At 30.8% G+C, this 19798-nt stretch overlaps 3 protein-coding genes across 4 annotated transcripts; 2 read left to right on the plus strand and 1 right to left on the minus strand.

The window, feature by feature from the left end:
- The first annotated feature begins 9710 nt into the window (after window positions 1-9710).
- Window positions 9711-12506, plus strand: LOC145140236 (uncharacterized). The gene is made up of 6 exons (XM_079073795.1): window positions 9711-10212; window positions 10378-10736; window positions 10845-10953; window positions 11062-11185; window positions 11261-11607; window positions 11737-12506. Exons 1-6 carry the CDS (start codon window positions 9711-9713, stop codon window positions 12504-12506), a joined length of 2211 nt encoding a protein of 736 aa, XP_078929921.1.
- An 8-nt stretch (window positions 12507-12514) lies between these two features.
- LOC145140237 (uncharacterized) lies at window positions 12515-13399 on the plus strand. Its single transcript, XM_079073796.1, has one exon. The coding sequence runs from the start codon at window positions 12515-12517 to the stop codon at window positions 13397-13399; it is 885 nt and encodes a 294-aa protein (XP_078929922.1).
- Window positions 13400-17363: 3964 nt separating this feature from the next.
- Window positions 17364-19258, minus strand: LOC145138709 (uncharacterized). 2 transcript variants are annotated; one of them, XR_013721670.1, is made up of 3 exons: window positions 18581-19258; window positions 17858-18475; window positions 17364-17725 (listed from the first exon to the last, which is right to left on the minus strand). XR_013721670.1 is itself a non-coding variant. In XM_079072742.1 (2 exons), exons 1-2 carry the CDS (start codon window positions 19133-19135, stop codon window positions 18356-18358), a joined length of 675 nt encoding a protein of 224 aa, XP_078928868.1. In that variant the 5' UTR covers window positions 19136-19258; the 3' UTR covers window positions 17364-18355. The 2 variants fall into 2 exon arrangements, 1 of the variants encoding a protein (XP_078928868.1); XM_079072742.1 differs by having other exon boundaries at window positions 17364-18475.
- Between the last annotated feature and the right edge of the window lie 540 nt (window positions 19259-19798).

The raw sequence follows: 19798 nt of genomic DNA on the forward strand, positions 1-19798 counted from the left end.
GTTTGTTGATGTACCCAAAGTTTAGATGGGAAAGGCGACGGTGTCATAACCAACTAATATCTGCTGGGGATTTAGATAGCAGACATATATCGGGTTTACCATAGATAAGATCCATGTCAAGTGGATACATATTTCCGGCACGGTAAGAATCAACGATAACCTCTTTGGTTTTGGCGTCCATGATCAAGCTTCGTTGTTTGGTGAATAGAACTTCAAGATCGTTATCACACAGTTGAGAAACACTGATAAGGTTGTGTTTCAGGTCGTCGACATAGGCAACTTTCTTTATGGTGAAATTACCATTTGTTATGTTTCCATAACCTTTGATTTTTGCCGTCATGTTGTTGCCGAAGGTAACATCTTGATTTGTTTGGGTGGGTTTGAAGTCACGCAGGTAGTTTCGGTTTCCTGTCATATGCTTGGAGCAGCCACTATCAATATACCATGTATCATCCTTGGGTTCTCCAGCATTAGATACCTGCAATTTAGACAGAAGATTTAGGTACCCAAATCTGAATGGGTCCTGGTTTGTTAGTTGTTTTTATTTTGGGTTTTTTGTTTACTGAACTTCTTGTAGCATTTGACTTCATATTGCTATAAGAGTTTGGTTTATAAGGATGGAATGGTTGAGGTTTGATTTTATTTATCAAATTTTCCCAAAAAGTGATTTGTTTCTGAAAATTCGTTAGTTGATAAAATCTGTGATTTGGTGAATGATATCCTAGATGTGAAATTTTTTTTGAAAAGTTCTCTTCATATCTGGGATGTGATTGGCGGTTATGAAAGGCTTTTTGATGATGTTTTGAAACTTTCTGATTTGGTCGTTTTTGAAAGTTCCTTGAATTTTTAAAGGTGATCTTTTGAAAGCGGTTTTCAAAAGGTTTTTGAAAAGGTTTTGGTTTTTGTTTGGAAACCTGTTTTTGAGGTATGACGTATGGTTTAACAGGTTTCTTTGGTTTGTTTTCAAAAGCCTTTGGTTTGTTAAGTGGGGTTATGGTTGCTTCATTGGTATGTTTGATTTGGTTTGTTGAAGAACTAGCAGAGTTTGTTTCAGATTTTACAACTCTTTTGATAGACTTTTTGGAAACAGTGAAAGCAGTGTCATCTGGGCTACAGTTGATAACTGTTTCGTCATCTGAATCTTCCTCATTAGCAGATGTGAAAAGATCGGGAAGAGTGGATTTAGAGTTTTCACAAATTGTCATGTTTTCTTGTTTAGCTAGTTCATTTTCAAAGGATTCTCTTCCAATTCCTGGTCTGTAATTCGTATCAATTTTGCCAGTTCCTAAGGTGTTTGCTTTGGTGAAAACATCATCACTTAGTTTTCTAGCAATTTTGATAGAATTCATATTCCATATCAATCTTTTGTTTTCAGATTCAAGAAAATTGGTTTGGTTTAAAGAATCAGTCAGTTTTTCATTTAAAGTTTTGTATTTTTCAGTTGATTCTTGAAAGTTTTGTTTCAACTGAAGGATTTCCTTTTCTAAAACATCTTTTGTTTCAGAGGAAATGACTGACTGATTTTTTTGTTCCAAATCCTTTTTCTGAATTAGGGTTTGATTTAATTGTTCCAAGACGTGATTATAATCTTCTGATTTTCTTTCAACGTCTCTTTCCAATTTGTTCTTTATCCTTGTTGATTCTCCAAATTTGAGTTGCAAGGTTTGTAACTCAGATTTGCAGATATCGGAATTGATCATTGTGTCATGATAATTTTTGAGATCAGCTTCTAGACTTTTCTCAATCTTGGTTATATGGGACTCAAAAATTGATTTCGAAAGACCAAGTTCAGAGATCATAGACCATACCTGTTCTATGACGTTTGGAGCTCTTGAAGGTCTATCAACACCAACTACGAAACAGAAGTTTGATTGTGTTGGTTCATTGTCAGCTTCGTCTTCAGAAGTTGGCCAGTATTCCACGTTTGGTTCATGGATTGCCATCAATGCTCTTTGCTTATCTTGATTTTCCTGTTTCTTTAATTCATCAGCTTTTTGAGCGTAGTATGCTGAGTCTTTGACTTTGGTTTTGTTTTTGGCTCGGCATTCTCTGGCATAGTGATTAGTTCCTTTGCAGTTGTGACAAATGATCACTTCTTCATCACTGTCATCCTTTTGACTTTTAATCGGAAGTCTTTCAGGAGCTTGAGTTTGGATTTGTTGGGGAGATTGGGAAGGGTTCTGTTGGAATCCAAAATTTTGGTTGTTTTGAAAGCCATTGTTTTGATTAGTGTAACCTTGATTTTGGAATCCTCTGTTTTGGTTTTGAAAACTGTTCTTTTGGTTATTGTTATGATGACTTGAGTTGGTATTGTTTTGAAATCCCTGGTTTTGAAAACCTTGGTTTGAATTGTTTTGGAAGGAAGGTCTTTGAAAATTTTGTCCAAAATAAGGTCTTGGTTGAAAACCTGAGTTGTTTTGAACAGGTTGAGGTCTTGGTTGAAATCCAGAATTATTTTGTCCAAATGATGGTCGGTTTTGAAAATTTGGTTTAAAATTCGATTGACCGTGATTTGGAATAAATCTCTGGAGGTTTGTGTTTGCAACCAAAGCACACAGTTGTTGGTAGTCTGCTTCATCATTTAAATCAGATTGATCAAAAGAATTGTTCAAAAAGGGTTGGTTTTGAAAAGATGTCTGATTAAAATGATTGAAGTTTTGTTCATTAAAAGGTGTTTGGTTTTGAGAAGATGTGGAAATGAGAACAAGTGGTCCTCCAAAAGCTGTAGTGGTTGGTGGGTCAATCGAGGATTCATACGATTGAAGTTCTCCATACAAATTGTATAAAGTTTCAGTATGAATGGCTGGATTTCCCTGAATGATGAGTTTAACCATCTTCCAGCTTTCGTAAAGATTGTTTAGAAACTTGATATTTATCTCGTGTTGTGTCTTTTTGATGCCCAAATTGTTCATTTTTACCATGATAAAATTGAACCTATCATGAGCATCATGGATGGTTTCTGATGAAAGCATCTTGAAATTATCGAATTCATTTAAAACAGATGTTCTTTTGTTTCCAATAATTCTTTGATTTCCACAAAAACGATTTTTTAAATTTTCCCAGATTTGATTTGCAGTCAACAGTATTATGTCATCCATTTGACTTAGAATACTGTGGGGAATTCTAGACATAAGTTCCTTTTTGGCTTGGAGTTGCAACTTTCTTCTGATTTCAGCTTGAGTGGCTTGATTTGTAGCAAGAGTAGCCATATTTTCTGGAGTAACATATGTTCCTTCTACACAATTCCAGACATCTTCACTTATGGTGTTAAGATGAAGATTCATACGGCCAACCCACGAATTATACTCTTCAGGAATAAGTATGGGTGCCCGTGAACCAGATCCCAAGCTGTTAGCAATAGAAATAGAGTTCATGTTGGAGTAATTAGCAGAAGACATTTTTTTGTTTTGAAAGGATTTTGAACAAGTGATATTAAAATGAAATTTTTAAAGAAAAACTTATGGAAGGTTTATAAACGCTAACCAAAAGTTTTCGACAAAAATTTCAAAGTAAATCACACAAGCTCTGAATTTTTTTTGTTTAAGATTTTTTTTTAATTTTTTTTTTTAATTTTTTTTAAGGATTTTGAACAAGTGATATTAAAATGAAATTTTTAAAGAAAAGCTTATGGAAGGTTTATAAACGCTAACCAAAAGTTTTCGACAAAAATTTCAAGGTAAATCACACAAACTCTGATACCAATTGTTGAAAATATACGATCTGATTACCACGAATAAAGGCTCGGATACCAGTTACTGGGTGACAGATATATATATTTAAGGATATAAGATGCGGAAAAAAAAAATAAGAAGTGCGGAATAAATATAAACTGGAAAGCTATAAATGACTGAAAGCTATAAATGAAATAAATGACAGTATTTAAATGACGTAAAGCTGTAATAAAATATATAAATATATAAATATATATAAAGTCGGTTCGTCAATAAATTGACTGAACTGGTTTAGAATTGGACTGGATCTTAATAGATTGTGTCTCTATTTGTTCAAAGTTCAATCCGGTAAGTAACAATAAGTTCTTTTTATGTAACAATGAATTGTTTACAAAACGATACAAAATACACGGGTAATGTTTTTTAAGTATGTGGGTATGGGGTTTTTTAAGGTGATTTGATGAGGTAGAAGTGGGTATTTAGAGGGTGGTAGAAGGTGTAATAAGGTTGTAGTTTTGATGGTATAAGGTAACAAAGAGGGTGATGTTGAAAGAGCTTTGGGTGGTTACGAATATAGATTTTCGTAGTAAATCTCTCTGGATAGCCAATTCTCTCTCGCGTCTCTCTGGGGTTTGCAGTGGTCAAAAAAATCGAGGAAAATTCCTGGATGTAGGTAAGGTCCTGAATAATTTGCGGTGAAAATCTCTCCCGTATTATCTTGTTGAGTTGTGCTCGGTGATTTTTGTTTTAACTTGCAAATTCTGATGTCGAAAAACAGCAAGGTGATGATGGTTGTGGTGATTTGAAAGGGTTTTTGGAGGAGGTTTAAGGAGGGTATTTGGAGGGTGTTTGGAGAGTATTTTGAGGTTGGCTATGTGTTTATTCTTCTGGAGATGAGAGAGTAATAGGAGATATATTACAAGGAAACACAAAACACACACAAAAACTCATGTAAACATGCATCTATATATATGCAAAGGAATCAAGCAACTCTTGTTTGTTTAAAGAAAAGTAATGAAGTGATTGATTGTAAAGGTTGGAAGCACACATGATGTTTGGTACTTTTGCTTTTGTGAAGATTTCTTTCCAATATATATATATATATATATATATATATATATATATATATATATATATATATATATATATATATATATACAATATACATACATATATATATACAATATAATATATATACATATATATTTATATAATACACACACACACACACATATATATATATATATATATATATATATATATATATATATATATACACACACACGAACACTTGTATATATATATATATATCCAATTGTGAATTGAATTTCCATTTTTGACCCTTGAGGTTTTTAAATTCTTGACAATTTTAGTCTTGATTTGTTTTGTCTTCAAACGACCAAATATTGCGTCTATTTTTCCGTCTTTGTGTATTTCGTCTTTTGCATATTTTTTCTATTTCATAATTAAGCACGAATCCACGCAACCTGAAATAACTGATAATATTTGTTAGATAATATAAAACCAATTCGTCTTATTTCAATGATGATCACATATAAAAACATTTTTCAACAGCTGATGTTCAGGAACACGGAAGAACAAACTGTAAGGTCAAATTGGAAAACATTGGCTGAGTGTTAATTTTAATATAAACTTTCTGAAAATTTGTTCCTTTAGACTTATAAATATCTATTTTATTTTAGTACTTTTAGATTCTATTTAGAATGTTGAAACATTTGATAGAATATTATTTTTTCTTTGTCTGGTTTGTTACATAATTTTATGTTTATACATTATTTTTTTTGGCATATTCTCTTTATTGTAGATAGAATTATTTTAATTTTAATATTAAATAACAATTATGCACTTTGATATAGAATTATACCAAATGAATAGATATATAAAAGACAACCTACTTTTGAATGTTTGTGTGTTACAAGCAGAAAAATTCTACACTACATAAAGTATGGCTAAATGAAATTTTCGTCCTTTAATCTTTTAATTATTTTTCTATATTTCCAGATGAGTTTATTCTTATAACTTAACTTATTACACCAAAATAATATGTATTTATGTTTCTATTTCTCATCATTAACTATAATAATTTATTGTAAAACATCATTGTTTTTTGTTATAAAAATATACCAGAACATCATAAATACAATACTAACTATTTTTGAATTCAATTTCTAATGTATTACTTCCCAGATTAGCATCTTTGCAAACCAAAGTTTCTTGCCTAACCTAACACCAATCACATAAATACCCCAGGATATGATTATCAAAACTACTAATTTCCAATTTTTTAAAGGATGAAATGACTTAAAAATTAACAAATTGATCAGGAAGTTCAGCCAATACAAGAGCATGAGAAAATAACAAATATTGCATAAGATGGAAACTATCAACTTAATTAAATCCAATAATATCAAACCATAAAGTATCAATAAACATGATCAGGTAAACTACACCAGGGGAAAAACTCATGAAGGGACTACAAGTAAGGGTAAAAACGTCCAAACATTTATCTTACATCTCTATAAACTTTGTCCATTTTTATTTGGAATGTATATAACAAAAAAATTAACTTATTTACTTATAGTAATCAGATTAATAATTTGCACAAATTAAACCCTAATTTATAGCATATTTGAATTTTAAATTTCAAAGTATTATGCACACATATTGAATTTCAGAATTTCATTCAAATTCAAACTTACTTTGATTGTGTCACCGGTGTTGAGTGTCAACCTATTCGTCACTGCCACTCCATTTCTCGCTCAGAGCTTCAAACACATCTTTGCTGCAAAAAAATCCCAGGTAAAATTATCTTTTCAAGTAATGTGTTTTCTATTAAAGAATCTAACAATCAACAACGATCTATATAACTTCTTGCCTTTCATTTTATCCTCTTCAACCCATATTGTTTCGTACCTTCATTCGCCGACTTCTAAATTGCAGTATAACTTTCATTTCACTTCAAGATGGGTATGTACCTGTATTATAGTATCTGCCTACATCTTTAGCAATTGACAGGTTTCCATAGCATTTCTGAGATCGATCGTTTTAAGATGCTTTGGAAATATAGATTTGGTTATACTGGAAAAGGGAGTCGTATTCGTTTCTATTACAAGAAAAGGGGGAAAATGGGGTTACTCAACACTGAGAAGTCTTTCTTTAGTATATTGAATATTGAATTGAATAATATAAAGATAAATTAATTTTATTTTAAAATAAAAACAATATATATACATATACAAACACTATACGAAGACATCAAATGATGTTTTTTTTTCTAATTTTATCTATTAATCGTATGTATCACCACTCACTCTTTGGTTAAATATAAATTAATAAATAACATTAATCTTTATATTTATATGTCATTTTTTATTAAATTGTGTTTTAAGATGACATTACATTTTACATTTAAATTGTAATTTAAATAAACATAAACTTTTTAAATTGCCATTTTATAGAATATGTTCAACAATTTAATAAGTAAAGTTTAATTATATATCATTATACAATATTATTATTTACATATTTCATTATCATAACAAATTTTATTAGTATCTAATTTTCAAATTCAAGTTTATACAAATTAAATTACCTACAAATTGTATGTAACAATTATTAACATATGCTTAATTTTATTTTTAACTATATTTTTTTTTTTTTTTATCGATCAAGAACATGGATGAAAATGACGCTACAGAGAGAAGAAAAAAGAGAAAGTTATATTTGGATAACAGAAAATCCAAAAAACACAATACTACATCATCGTGTCATCATACATATGCAGCACATACGATTCATTTTAGCCAATACGGTACTTTTCTTACTTTATTTTGCATTGATGATGATGATATGTTTGTTTCTTATATATTTTAAATATAAGATATAAGATTCATAATTTTTTATAAGTGAAATAAATACATTACGTTATATTTAAATTTATATCAAATAAAAATGTGTTTAAGTTATTTTATGCTATTTTACAGGTTCAAATAACAGTATCGAATCTACAAGCGCTAAAGAGAGGAGAAAAATTATAAAGTTATATTTGGATAATAGAAAATCCAAAAGATTACATACCACATCAACCCATCAAAATTCATTTGTTACATATGTTTCTTACACGTCGAATAACGGTATATATATTTGTTTATTTTACAATTCTTTTGTAAATATAATATAAATATAAACTTTGCATACTCTTTAATTTATTTTATTTTTAATAATTAATATTTTTTATTCTTACTAACTATTTGTTTATTATATAACAGATATCTACAATCGTTGTCGTATTCAACCTCCTTCAACAAATAAATATGTTACAACACATTCATCAACAGTTTCAAATGGTATGCATTTCTATATACCAAAATTTTATAATATATGCTTCAAATTTATATAACCGATAACAATTCCTAATGTTCTAATCTTTATTTTCATTTTATCAGACAATTATATTTTCAACAATAACGTTCAAACACCGCTATCTATTTACAAAGATAATTCAGTGTTTCGCATTGGCAAGACATCCACCAATCCCTCGACAATAATTCATACTTCTCATTCATCAAATATAAATGTTAGAAGTCCCTTTTCTAACATTTCAAATGGTAAGCATTTCTAAATACACAAATTTATAAATATATGATTCACATCTATATTAATTATAACAACTATTGACTTTGTACTTTCTATTTTTATTTTTACAGGCAATTATATTTTCAATAATAACTTTCGAACACCACTATCTATTAACAAAGATAATTTGGTGTTTGGTAATGCCACGACATCCAGCAATCGTTCGACAATAATCCAAAATTCTTCATCAATCAAGTTACCAAGAGGAAAACATCATCTAAAAAGGAAGACTTCACATATATCCTCTATACCTGTTTTTGACTTGACATTAGATGAAGAAATTAATGATGATCATATTGTTCAAGATATTTTCCATGGTATATCAAAAGGTGATCATAATTCTAAATTATTTAATATTCAAAAAAAATTTAATTATTTTTTTAATTATATATAATATATTTTTTTTGCATTGAATAGAATACTTAGATCATGGAGACAAAATTGTTACATGTAAGTTTTGTCATGCAAAATTATGGATAGATGAATCGCTTAGAGGGCAAAAAAAAGGCAATACATCTTATTCACTATGTTGTGGTTACGGCAAAGTTGAGCTACCACCCTTAAAAGAAGCACCGTCATCTTACCAAAATCTTTACAAATCGGTAGATTCAAAAAGCAAACATTTTATGAAGAACATTCGACGTTACAATTCAATGTTTTCATTTACATCGATGGGTGGAAAAGTTGATTCATCCATCAACAAAGGCAACGCACCATACATATTCAAACTTAGCGGTAAAAACTATCATAGTATGGGAAGTCTTTTACCTACACCTGGATCAAGACCAAAATTTTGTCAGTTATACATATATGGTACCGAAAATGAAATTTCAAACAGATCAACAAGTATTGGGTATATTTTTACAATTTCCTATTCTTTAATAAAGTAATTTATTTCTTTTAATTTTTTTATTAGCATTAAATAACTTTTATAATATTTTCAGTGGACCGACAAGCGCTTCTACATCAACTTCAATATCATATGATCTCCAGATTATCGAATTTTTGAAGGTTATGTTATATTCAAACAATGTGTTGGTCAAGTCTTATAGGATGGTAAGAGACAGTCTTCACGAAAATCTTGGTGCTAATTTGAAGTTAAGATTAATCGGAAAAAGAGAACAAGATGGAAGGACATATAACTTACCAACTTCTTCGGAGGTAGCCGCTTTAATTGTTGGTGACATTTCTGATTCAGTTGAAAAAAGAGACATTGTTGTTCAAACCTCATCAGGATTACTTCAGCGTATCAGTGAATTACATCCTTCTTACCTTGCTCTTTAGTATCCATTACTATTTCCATATGGTGATGATGGTTACAGAGTTGACATCCTTCATAGAGGTATTACATCTTCAAGTAATAGCAAGCGCCCGACGTGTACAATGAGAGAATTTTTTGCTTACAGAATTCAAGATAGAGATCAATCGTTCTCACTACTTCTCAATGCAAAAAGGTTGTTCCAACAATTTTTGGTTGATGGTTATACAATGATTGAAAGTGAGAGATTATTTTTCATACGTAAGCAACAAAAAATTCTTAGATGTGAGTCTTATGAGAAATTGCGTAATCACCAAGCACTCGGGAGTACAGATATATCGAACGTCGGGCAACGTGTGATCTTACCTTCTTCATTTACCTGTGGTGCACGCTATATGATACAAAACTATTTGGATGCCATGTCGCTTTGTAAATGGTTTGGATATCCTGATTTCTTCATAACCTTTACGTGTAATCCAAAATGGCCAGAAGTTCAAAGGTTTCTTAAGGAATCTCCACTTCATCCAGAAGATAGATCGGATATATTATGTAGGTTATTTAAGATCAAGTTGGATGCATTTATTAAAGATTTAAGGGAAAATAAAATTTTCGACACGGTTCAAGCAGGTATTTAAATTTATAGTTTAATATATAAATATAAAATATTATCATTTATATTTTTCCTATAGTTATCTAAATTATGTTTTTTATTAGGTATGTATGTATACATACATACACCAACAATTTGTTTAATTGCTAACTTCTATCCTATTTGTATAATTTTATGTGCAGTGGTTTATATAATTGAATTTCAAAAAAGAGGTTTGCCCCATAGTCATATATGTCTTTTTTTGCATGCTGATTGCAAGCTTCCTACAGTTGAATATATCGACCCGTATATTTCTGCCGAGATTCCAAATATCAATGAAGATCCAGAATTGTATTCACTTGTGAGAGAGTTCATGATCCATGGTCCATGTGGAGCTGAAAATTTCAATTGCCCATGCATGGTGGACAGAAAATGTTCTAAAAACTTTCCAAAGCAATTCTGTAATCATACTTCAGTTGATTCAAACGGTTTTCCCTTATATAGGAGAAGAAATGATGGAAATGTTGTTGAAAAATCGGGGGTCCAGTTAGACAACAGAAATGTTGTTCCATACAATAAATATCTTTTGAAAAGATATTAGGCACACATTAATGTTGAATGATGCAATCAAGGATCTTCGATAAAGTATTTATTTAAATATATAAACAAGGGTCCTGATAGGGCTACTTTTGCTATGGTGCAAAACAATAATGATTCTGATAACAACAATGTTGTGGATGAAATCAAAGAATATTATGATTGTAGATATATATCTGCATGTGAAGCATCATGGAGGATTTTTAAATATGATGTTCATTATAGGTATCCTGCTGTAATCAGACTACCGTTTCATCTTCCTGGACAATAACAAGTTATATATGAGGCAGACGATGATATTGAAGATGTTCTTGACCGGCCTTCAGTTGCTTCTTCAATGTTTACATCTTGGATGAAGTGTAATGAAATCAATGTAGAAGCACGGAAACTTACTTATGTTGAATTTCCTACAAAGTTTGTTTGGAAACCTAAACTTCTAATTTGGAAGCCAAGGGAAGTTTGTTTGGAAACCTAAACTTCAATTGGTAGAATTCACTCGGTTTCACCTAAACTTGGCGAAACGTATTTCTTAAGAATTCTTTTAAATAAAGTGAAAGGTCCAAAATCATTTGAAGAAATTCGCACAGTCAATGGTGAAATATGTTCTTCTTTTAAAGATGCATGCTATAATCTAGGCCTTTTGGATGATGACAAAGAATACATCGATGCAATTAAGGAAGCAAGTCTTTCTGGATCTGGTTATTATCTACGGTTTTTATTTGCTACGATGTTATTGTCCAACAGTTTGTCTAAACCGGAGAGTGTGTGGGAAAACACATGGGAATATATGTCAGATGGAATTCTTTATACTCAACAACAGAGATTAAAGTCTCCAGGTATTATATGTTTATTACATTATTATTAAATCTATATTATATAAAATTCAAATATATGGTCAATTAGATTTGACTTTCATTTATTTTATTTTTTAATTGGTTGTAACTAATATAACATTATTCATACAGCTTTATCACTAAACGAAGATCAAATTAAAAACTTGACTTTGTTTGAGATAGAACAAATTTTACTCCGAAACAACACCAGTCTCAAGAACTATAGAAGGATGCCTTACCCTGATGATGATTCAGTTTCATCTTCAAACAATCGCCTGATAACTGAGGAGCTCGATTATGACATACCAAATTTAAAGAATGAGTTTGATCGTCTTTTTGTTTCATTAACAGACGAGCAACGCAACATTTTCCTTGATATCATGACTACGGTTAAAGATAATAAGGGAGGTGTATTCTTTATTTATGGTTATGGTGGAACGGGTAAGACATTTCTTTGGAAGACAATTTCTGCAGCCATTAGATCTGAAGGTGAGATTGTTTTAAATGTAGCTTCAAGCGGGATCGCTTCATTATTATTGACTGGAGGCAGGACAGCACACTCTCGGTTTATAATACCCATTAATCTTAACGAGGATTCTTACTGTAGAATAAATCCAGATAGTGATCTTGCCAATTTAGTAAGAAAAACCTCATTGATCATTTGGGATGAAGCACCTATGGTACACAAGCATGCATTTGAAGCTTTAGATCGAACTTTGAAGGATATATTACGGCGTTTCAATCCTACAAACTCGAATACTCCATTTGGAGGGAAAGTGGTTGTTTTTGGAGGTGATTTCAGACAAATTCTGCCTGTTGTTCTGGGTGGCAGTAGACAAAACATTGTTAATGCTTCTTTAAGTTCTTCGTATTTATGGCAACAATGCAAGTCCATAAATTAACAAAAAACATGAGGCTAACTGTTGGAAGCGATCCATCTGCTGTTGAGAAAATAAGGGGTTTTTCAAACTGGCTTTTGGACATAGGAGAAGGTAATCTTGGTGGTCCGAATGATGGTGAAGCAATTGTTGATATTCCACAAGATATTCTTATTAATGATCCATGTGATTCTATAGGTTCATTAATCAAGTTTGTATATCCTTCAATTGTGGAAAACTTCAACAATGCAGGTTATTTTCAGGAAAGAGCAATACTTGCTCCCAAAAATGAAGTTGTCCAAGAAATAAATGACCGTTTGCTAAAATTGATTCCAGGAGATGAAAAAGAATATTTAAGTTCAGATAGCCTCTGCCAATCCGAGTTTGTTCATAATCAGTTTGATTGTAATTTATATTCACCTGATGTTTTAAATGGTCTTAAACTATCAGGTATGCCAAACCATAAGCTCATTTTAAAAGTCGGTGTTCCAGTTATGCTATTGAGAAACATTGATCAGAAAAATGGTTTATGCAATGGCACTAGACTACAAGTCAAATCTTTGGGCAAACGTGTTATTGAGGCAGTCATCATATCTGGAAGTAATATTGGAAACATTACTTTTATTCCAAGAATGTCTTTAACTCCTACTGAAGACAAGATCCCGTTTAAATTCCAAAGAAGACAATTTCCATTGGCTGTATGTTTTGCAATGACAATTAATAAAAGCCAAGGACAGTCTTTGTCGAAGGTTGGTCTGTTTCTCAAAGAACCCGTTTTTACACATGGCCAATTGTACGTTGCTTTATCCAGAGTTCAAAGTAGAGAGGGATTAAAATTTTTAATTCTAGATAAGAATGGTAGACTAACAAATAAAACATCAAATGTTGTGTATAAAGAAGTTTTTAGATTTTTATAAATACTTTGTACAATTTTATTTTATATATCAAATTTTGTTTCTATTTTATTTAATTTTTTATTCAATTACACAAAATTGATAATTTTCTAACATATCTACAAACACAAACTGTCGATTGGATATTCAAAACACTATACTTTCGTAATTTTAAAGAATCATTATATCATTATCAAATTACTTATGAAAAATATAATTTATTACGTATTAAAAATTATTTATAATTCCTTAATTAATATATATTATTTTAATTATATTTAATTTTTATTTTCTCTTCCGTGGTGTCCACGGGTTATAAACTAGTTATTATATAAAAGCCAAAAAGGAAATGTTTAAACAATTCACAAAAAGCCAGAAAGGTGTAGATAGACGAAAAAACTTTTACACTGGACTGGGCCAAAAATGACAAAGAAAAGTTTGAGAGAACACAGACTAACTGGGCTTTATGGTTACACAAGTTTATTTCTACAACGCCAAGCCCATTTTTACCTTAATCATAAATAATTGGAAAAAATTAAAAAATTAAAAAAAAAAAAACAAAAAACAAAACAAAACAAATTCAGCCTAAGCTTCTATATTCTTTTTCATGAAATAACCAAAAAAAAGACCTGTATAGTTACACCTAATCTTTTAAATTATCTTTTTGAGAAATAACCAAAAAAATTAAAAATAACCTATACAGTCGCTAAAACCCAGGTGGACTCTTATAGTATATACTTTCATCATTTGGACTATAATTTTAAGATTAGATTTACTATTTAATTAAAAAACCAAATAAAATAAAAATCAAATTTTTGATGAAATCACAGATGATATCTGACCATCTATGATTTCTTATCATCCATCTCATCTGCGAGTTCTTCTCTTCATGTGAGATTATATAACATAATCTCATTTTGTAAAAACAAGGATAACTTTTTTTTTTTCTAAAAATCAAATGTGATCGGCTCATAAGTTCGGCCCATGATGAAATCACAGCTCATTAAGTAACATCTGCGATTTCAACGGCAATTTGAGTTGTTTTTGAAATTATTTTAGCTATATTTTAGAAAATAATTATATAGCAATACTAAATTTGTCTATTTATCTAAATAATATGATGTTGTCAAGTTTCATCCGTTCTATATAAATAAATGGACAATCATGATCACAAACGGCATGGCTTTTGAAAATAATGTATTTGGTGGATCATTCTATAAAAATAGCTTATTAGGCAATTTTGGAACATTATAGCACCACATTATTATATAAATTCAAAACCAGAAAAATTTAACTTGTAGAATAAAAGGAAGAGTAGACTACAATTTGTATTTTGGTCAAAAAAAAATATTTTCTATATTTTTAGATAAGTTCAGGTATTTTTTTTTCTTTTTTAATTTTTAAGGCTTGTAAAAGTGGTGTTGTGCTCACCCCAGTTCACCTCAACCTTTTCCACTTCCACCTCATTTTACCATCATGTTTGCAAGGAGGAGGAGAAACTTGGCATTTTCTAGCCGAGCTCGACTCTAGGCACACACCATGTGTAGCACCACACCGCATTGAGCCTAATGGATTTACTCGGTTACATATTTAATTGATACAAATAGAGGTTACGTTCTCTTATTTAATTGATACATAAGTAACATCTTAGTGGGAAAGAATTGTGTATGTATTTAGTTCTAAATTGCACTTCATTCCACAAAGTACGGTTGTCATCCTAAAAATCTTTAGGCAGCGTTTGGTACTTAGGACTGGATGAGACAGAACGGAACAAAAATGTTGAAGGTAGTGTTTGGCATAGATGGGACAATGACTAGATGGAAAAAGGACTTGGTCAAAATATTAGTCTCACTTAAAAGGGTGGAAGAAGGTTTGACAACTAAAACAAAGACTAAATCACCCCTAAATTCTATCCCTTCCTGCCATCTTCTCCTAGTCTCCTTCACCCTCACGCCTATTTTTCTATATCTTTTTACTCCTTGAATCAATTTACCTTTTTTTAATGTATTTTTTTAATTAATTGTTCCTATCGTTAATATCAAAATAAAATTGCGAATGAACTCATTTCTCTATATCTTTCTACTCTTTGAATCAATTAACCTTTTTTTAATGTATTTTTTTACTTAATTGTTCTTGTCGTTAATATCAAAGTAACAATGCGAATGAACTTGAATTATGTCTTTCTGAAATAAATGGCTTTAGCGCCTCACATGGAAAAAAGTATCTGATTTACAACCCTACGTCCTCTATGTGGAGTATGTCAATTTTTTTTTTAATCTTTTTATGGATTAGTTTTAAGTGGTCATTATTATTTATTACAATGAAATTTGATTATATTGAATATGTTACGAACATTGTTTCTAATAGAAACTTTGACGATCAAATTAATTTTTTTAAACGCACACGTAATTTGTTAGTAACGGAAGTTCTATTAGACTAACATAAAGGACAAGGTAGTAGTTTTAACGTTTCTTTTTTGTTCTGTTCCAGCCTTACCAAACGCCAAACGAACAGTTTTGTTCCATCCGGTCAAGTCCAGTCATATCTTGTACCAGTACCAAACGCTGCCTTATGGTTGTGTTCTCAGGCAAGGCAGATGCCATGTCACCGTTTTTTTTTTTTTTGGGGGGTTCTGATCGGAAATGAAACTACTGAATCTTTGTTAATGTTTTTGTTATTAGTCATTGATAAACGCTTTAAAAAAAGTTGTATGTTTGATATAAATCTATAAATATGGATTTTTCTGTTTCTTTGTCTATGTATTTAATTTGTTCAATATAACTCAAAATAATAGAAAACACATAAATTATAAGAATCTAAACTATATAAATGAATTTTTCAAAGAAAACAAACATTTTTTTTCAGTTTTTGAAAAATAATCATTTTTCTTCCGAATGTCATTCCAGATTATTGCTCGTACTCATGAGTTATTTTTTTTGCTTCAAAGAATGTTCCATTCCATGTTTTATCTTTCAAATTCCGTAGGTTTTTTTTTTTTGAAAAAAATATTTCAATTATGTCCGAAATGTTCATTCGAAATGTTATATATATATATATATATATATATATATATATATATATATATATATATATATATATATATATATATATATATATATATTCCCTCCGTTTCAAAATTATTGTCCACAGACAAAAAACAAACAGATTAAGAAAATATTAATTACCATTATATTTATTAAATAAAATGGCAATTGTACATTTTGTTGCATTTAATTCCATGATAGGTTAATTAATAATGAATGATATTTTGGTGAAAAATATGAATATTTTTTAAAATAGACTACTATTTTAAGACAAAAAAAAATGAAACATTGACTATTAATATGGATGGAGGGTATATAATATTATGCATTATATTATATACAGTTCACATTTATTATGTTTATTTAACTTTTTTGTTAGATTCAAATAAAAAATGATTTTTTTCTCAAAATTCCGGAATTGTTTATTGGATTTCGGACTTGCTCTTAAAACTCAAAAAAAAAAAATTTCAGTCCGGAATTCTTAAAGTCCGAAATGTACTTTTTTGTTAGAAAAAAAAATGTTTTGTGTTGGTCCAGACCAAATGATTAATTTTGCTAAATACAACTTTTTTTGCGCTATTTTTTTTCAAAAACACATTAATTGGGTTAATTACTTAATTTCCCTAAATTATATATAAAATTTCTTGTCTTAAGTCATCCCTTGTTTTATAGTACTATTTTTTTTATTATTAATTACATTATTATTTAGCAATGAACCCTCACCCCCACCTACAGGTGCACATGGCCCATCGGATTCATTTTTTATATTCGACTTCTATATAATTCGATTTAGCCATATGGATTTCACATAATTCTTACTGAATTTATCCAAATTTTGGTTGCAAATTATAGATTTTTTGTAGATAAAAATCTTGGGTAAAAAAATCCCCTCTCTGTATTCATTGCGTTTGTTTGAACTTTGATGACTTGATCCAACAAAAACCTTTGAACGATTAAGACGTTATAATCATTAAGCACCAAATGATACAGTTTTATCAAACATTCGTACTCTACTTCAATTATCCTCCATATACAACAAATCATAGACGATAATGTATTTTGAAGAACAGTGAACAATACAGTATACTATAGATCAAAGAAATTATAGAATCATAGAGCTTCATACATTGACTTCAAAATTGTCCTGTATTACTCCATTGTAGTTAAAATTTAAGGTGATCAAGTTCATACCTCTAAGCTTTCTTTCTTCAAGATCACAAATTCAGAGGCATTTTCCAGCTTTGAGCTCCAAGATCATTCATAGTGAAATAAAATCCATTTATGCAGATTCACAGTTCAATTCAATCTATACAACATTTTAACACATGATCAAGAACAATTTCAATGTCCCTAAAAATACCATATTCAGCCACAAATTGATTACAATTTACATGTATATACAATTTTTGTGCACATTAATGAAAGTCAAAATACATACCTTGCAAATTAGCTGGTGATTCCATCGTTTTATACTTGACCCTGGTCTATGAATATGTGTAGATTTGAACATTGATTTGAATTGATGAATTTTTTTTGTAACCATTGTATTGAATAATGCCAACCCCTTACAACTTGTTGGGTATAAGAACTTTTTGGTGAAAAAATCATCAATCATAAAACTTACAAATATAATATAAAATAACAAAGCAAGATTTCAACTGGATTTCTAGGAGAAATGGCATCAAAAGATCATACCCAGTGGCCTCTTCTTGAAACTGTGTACGAAGAAAGCAGTGTAAGAAATTTAAGAGCGCTGGTGAAAGTGGAGATTTGTTCAACTTGAATTGAATCAATAGAAGAAGATTCAATCAGGCAATCACATCTATAATAGTGTCGATTGCTCAGTTTTAATCTCCAAAAGACGACGGAGATTCGTCGTCATCATCGTTGCCAGCAAACCTGGATCGATAATTAAACCATTTCCGATCATCCATTGTTACGCTTCACCACGATCTCCGATTCTATTTGATGGCCTGAAATATCCTAATGCAATAGCATCATCAATCTCCGTCCTCCTTTTACTGCTGGATTTTTCCGATGAACATGGTGTATCGTCCTGCAACGCATTCATTACATGCTTTTAGAATTTCGAAAACGGTTATCGAAACAACACTTCGGTGATGATAAAGTGAAAGAGAAAGAGAAAGGCTGAAAGGCGAACCTCAGAATCGATACAAGGATCCAGGCGTTCTCGTTTAGATGCGGATCTAAAACCATCAGATGAGAGTCTACTTGAAGAAAATTCCTCACTGCTCGAAGAACCGGTGGCCGGTGGCGACGCGGCTGACGACAACGGAACCACCTGATTCTCTGCATCTTCATCTTCATCTTCATCCTCATCCTCATCTTCACTCTCATCGCTTGATTCTGTATCGTCGTCGTCTGTATCTCCGTCTTCATCCTCATCATGTACATCACAATTCTCCTCTACGACATCGTTTCCACGGAGACTAGTATCACCTTCCTGCAACACTCGCCGTTGAGATGGATGTTCGTCAAGACAGTTAACACATACGGAGGCTGTGCGACCGAGATTTACGCCGGAAGCGTTCCAGGGAGTCGGAGATTGACATTTATGGCAGAGGAGAGTTCGGGAGTGTTTGGCTACTAGAAAATTGGCCGAGTGAACGTTTTGATCGCAGTCGTAACAGAGGCTAGCGTTATCGGATTGGCAGTACATCCGAGCAAAGTGGCTGCACAGCTCACACCTCTTCATTCCGGTACCGGAGTTTTGTTTTTCCGGCGAAATTCCAATTACTTTATAAGACCACCGTATCCAAATATTCTCCGGGTTTATATTTCTATCACATTTTTAAAAGGAGGGGTAGATGTGCATCGGTCTGGGGAAATATAGAATTTAATAAAGACTATTAAAACTAAAAAATGATAGAAAATATAAATATAAATCTATTTAATACTACATAATTGGACCAAATGATTATTATATTATTTTATTGTAAATTGTAATGTAATTACTAGTCATATCAGTGATCAGTCGTGTGTTATGGATATGTACATCTAAATATTTTGTTCAAGAGGATATTAGATATATGTGTTAAAACTATGGTTTCGTTCAAGAGGATATTAGATATATGTGTTAAAAATATGGAAAACAAACGATTAAAGTCGCTATAAATAGGTTTTATAGTTTTGGAATACTATAAAATGCGTGTTTGGCAAAAGTAGTTGTTAGCTGGAAGCGGTTAACGGGTAGCGGGTAGTTGGTAGCGGGAAACTGTAGTTTTTATTTGTTTTATAAGTGTTTGACAAAAGTAGCTGGAGGCTTTTGAAATATATAAAATTACATAAAAGGATAATTGATTAAAAATAAATATATACATAAATAGATTTTTAAGGATATTTATGGAAATTGATTTCA

This window comes from Lactuca virosa, chromosome 9, assembly GCF_052849685.1.
Source record: "Lactuca virosa cultivar CGN04683 chromosome 9, Lactuca_virosa_CGN04683_v6, whole genome shotgun sequence".
NCBI classification, from domain to species: domain Eukaryota; kingdom Viridiplantae; phylum Streptophyta; class Magnoliopsida; order Asterales; family Asteraceae; genus Lactuca; species Lactuca virosa.

What these genes read in the sequence shown, in the direction of transcription:
- LOC145140236 (XM_079073795.1), top strand. Translation starts at nt 9,711, where the DNA reads ATGAGAGAATTTTTTGCTTACAGAATTCAAGATAGAGATCAATCGTTC. An exon ending in TTGTAGATATATATCTGCAT is followed by an intron (nt 10,954 to 11,061) that starts GTGAAGCATCAT and finishes TATATGAGGCAG; the next exon opens with ACGATGATATTGAAGATGTT. An exon ending in TATGTTGAATTTCCTACAAA is followed by an intron (nt 11,186 to 11,260) that starts GTTTGTTTGGAA and finishes TTCAATTGGTAG; the next exon opens with AATTCACTCGGTTTCACCTA.
- LOC145138709 (XM_079072742.1), bottom strand. Translation starts at nt 19,135, where the DNA reads ATGAAGAGGTGTGAGCTGTGCAGCCACTTTGCTCGGATGTACTGCCAA. An exon ending in ATCCTTGTATCGATTCTGAG is followed by an intron (nt 18,476 to 18,580) that starts GTTCGCCTTTCA and finishes AATGCGTTGCAG; the next exon opens with GACGATACACCATGTTCATC.
- LOC145140237 (XM_079073796.1), top strand. Translation starts at nt 12,515, where the DNA reads ATGAGGCTAACTGTTGGAAGCGATCCATCTGCTGTTGAGAAAATAAGG.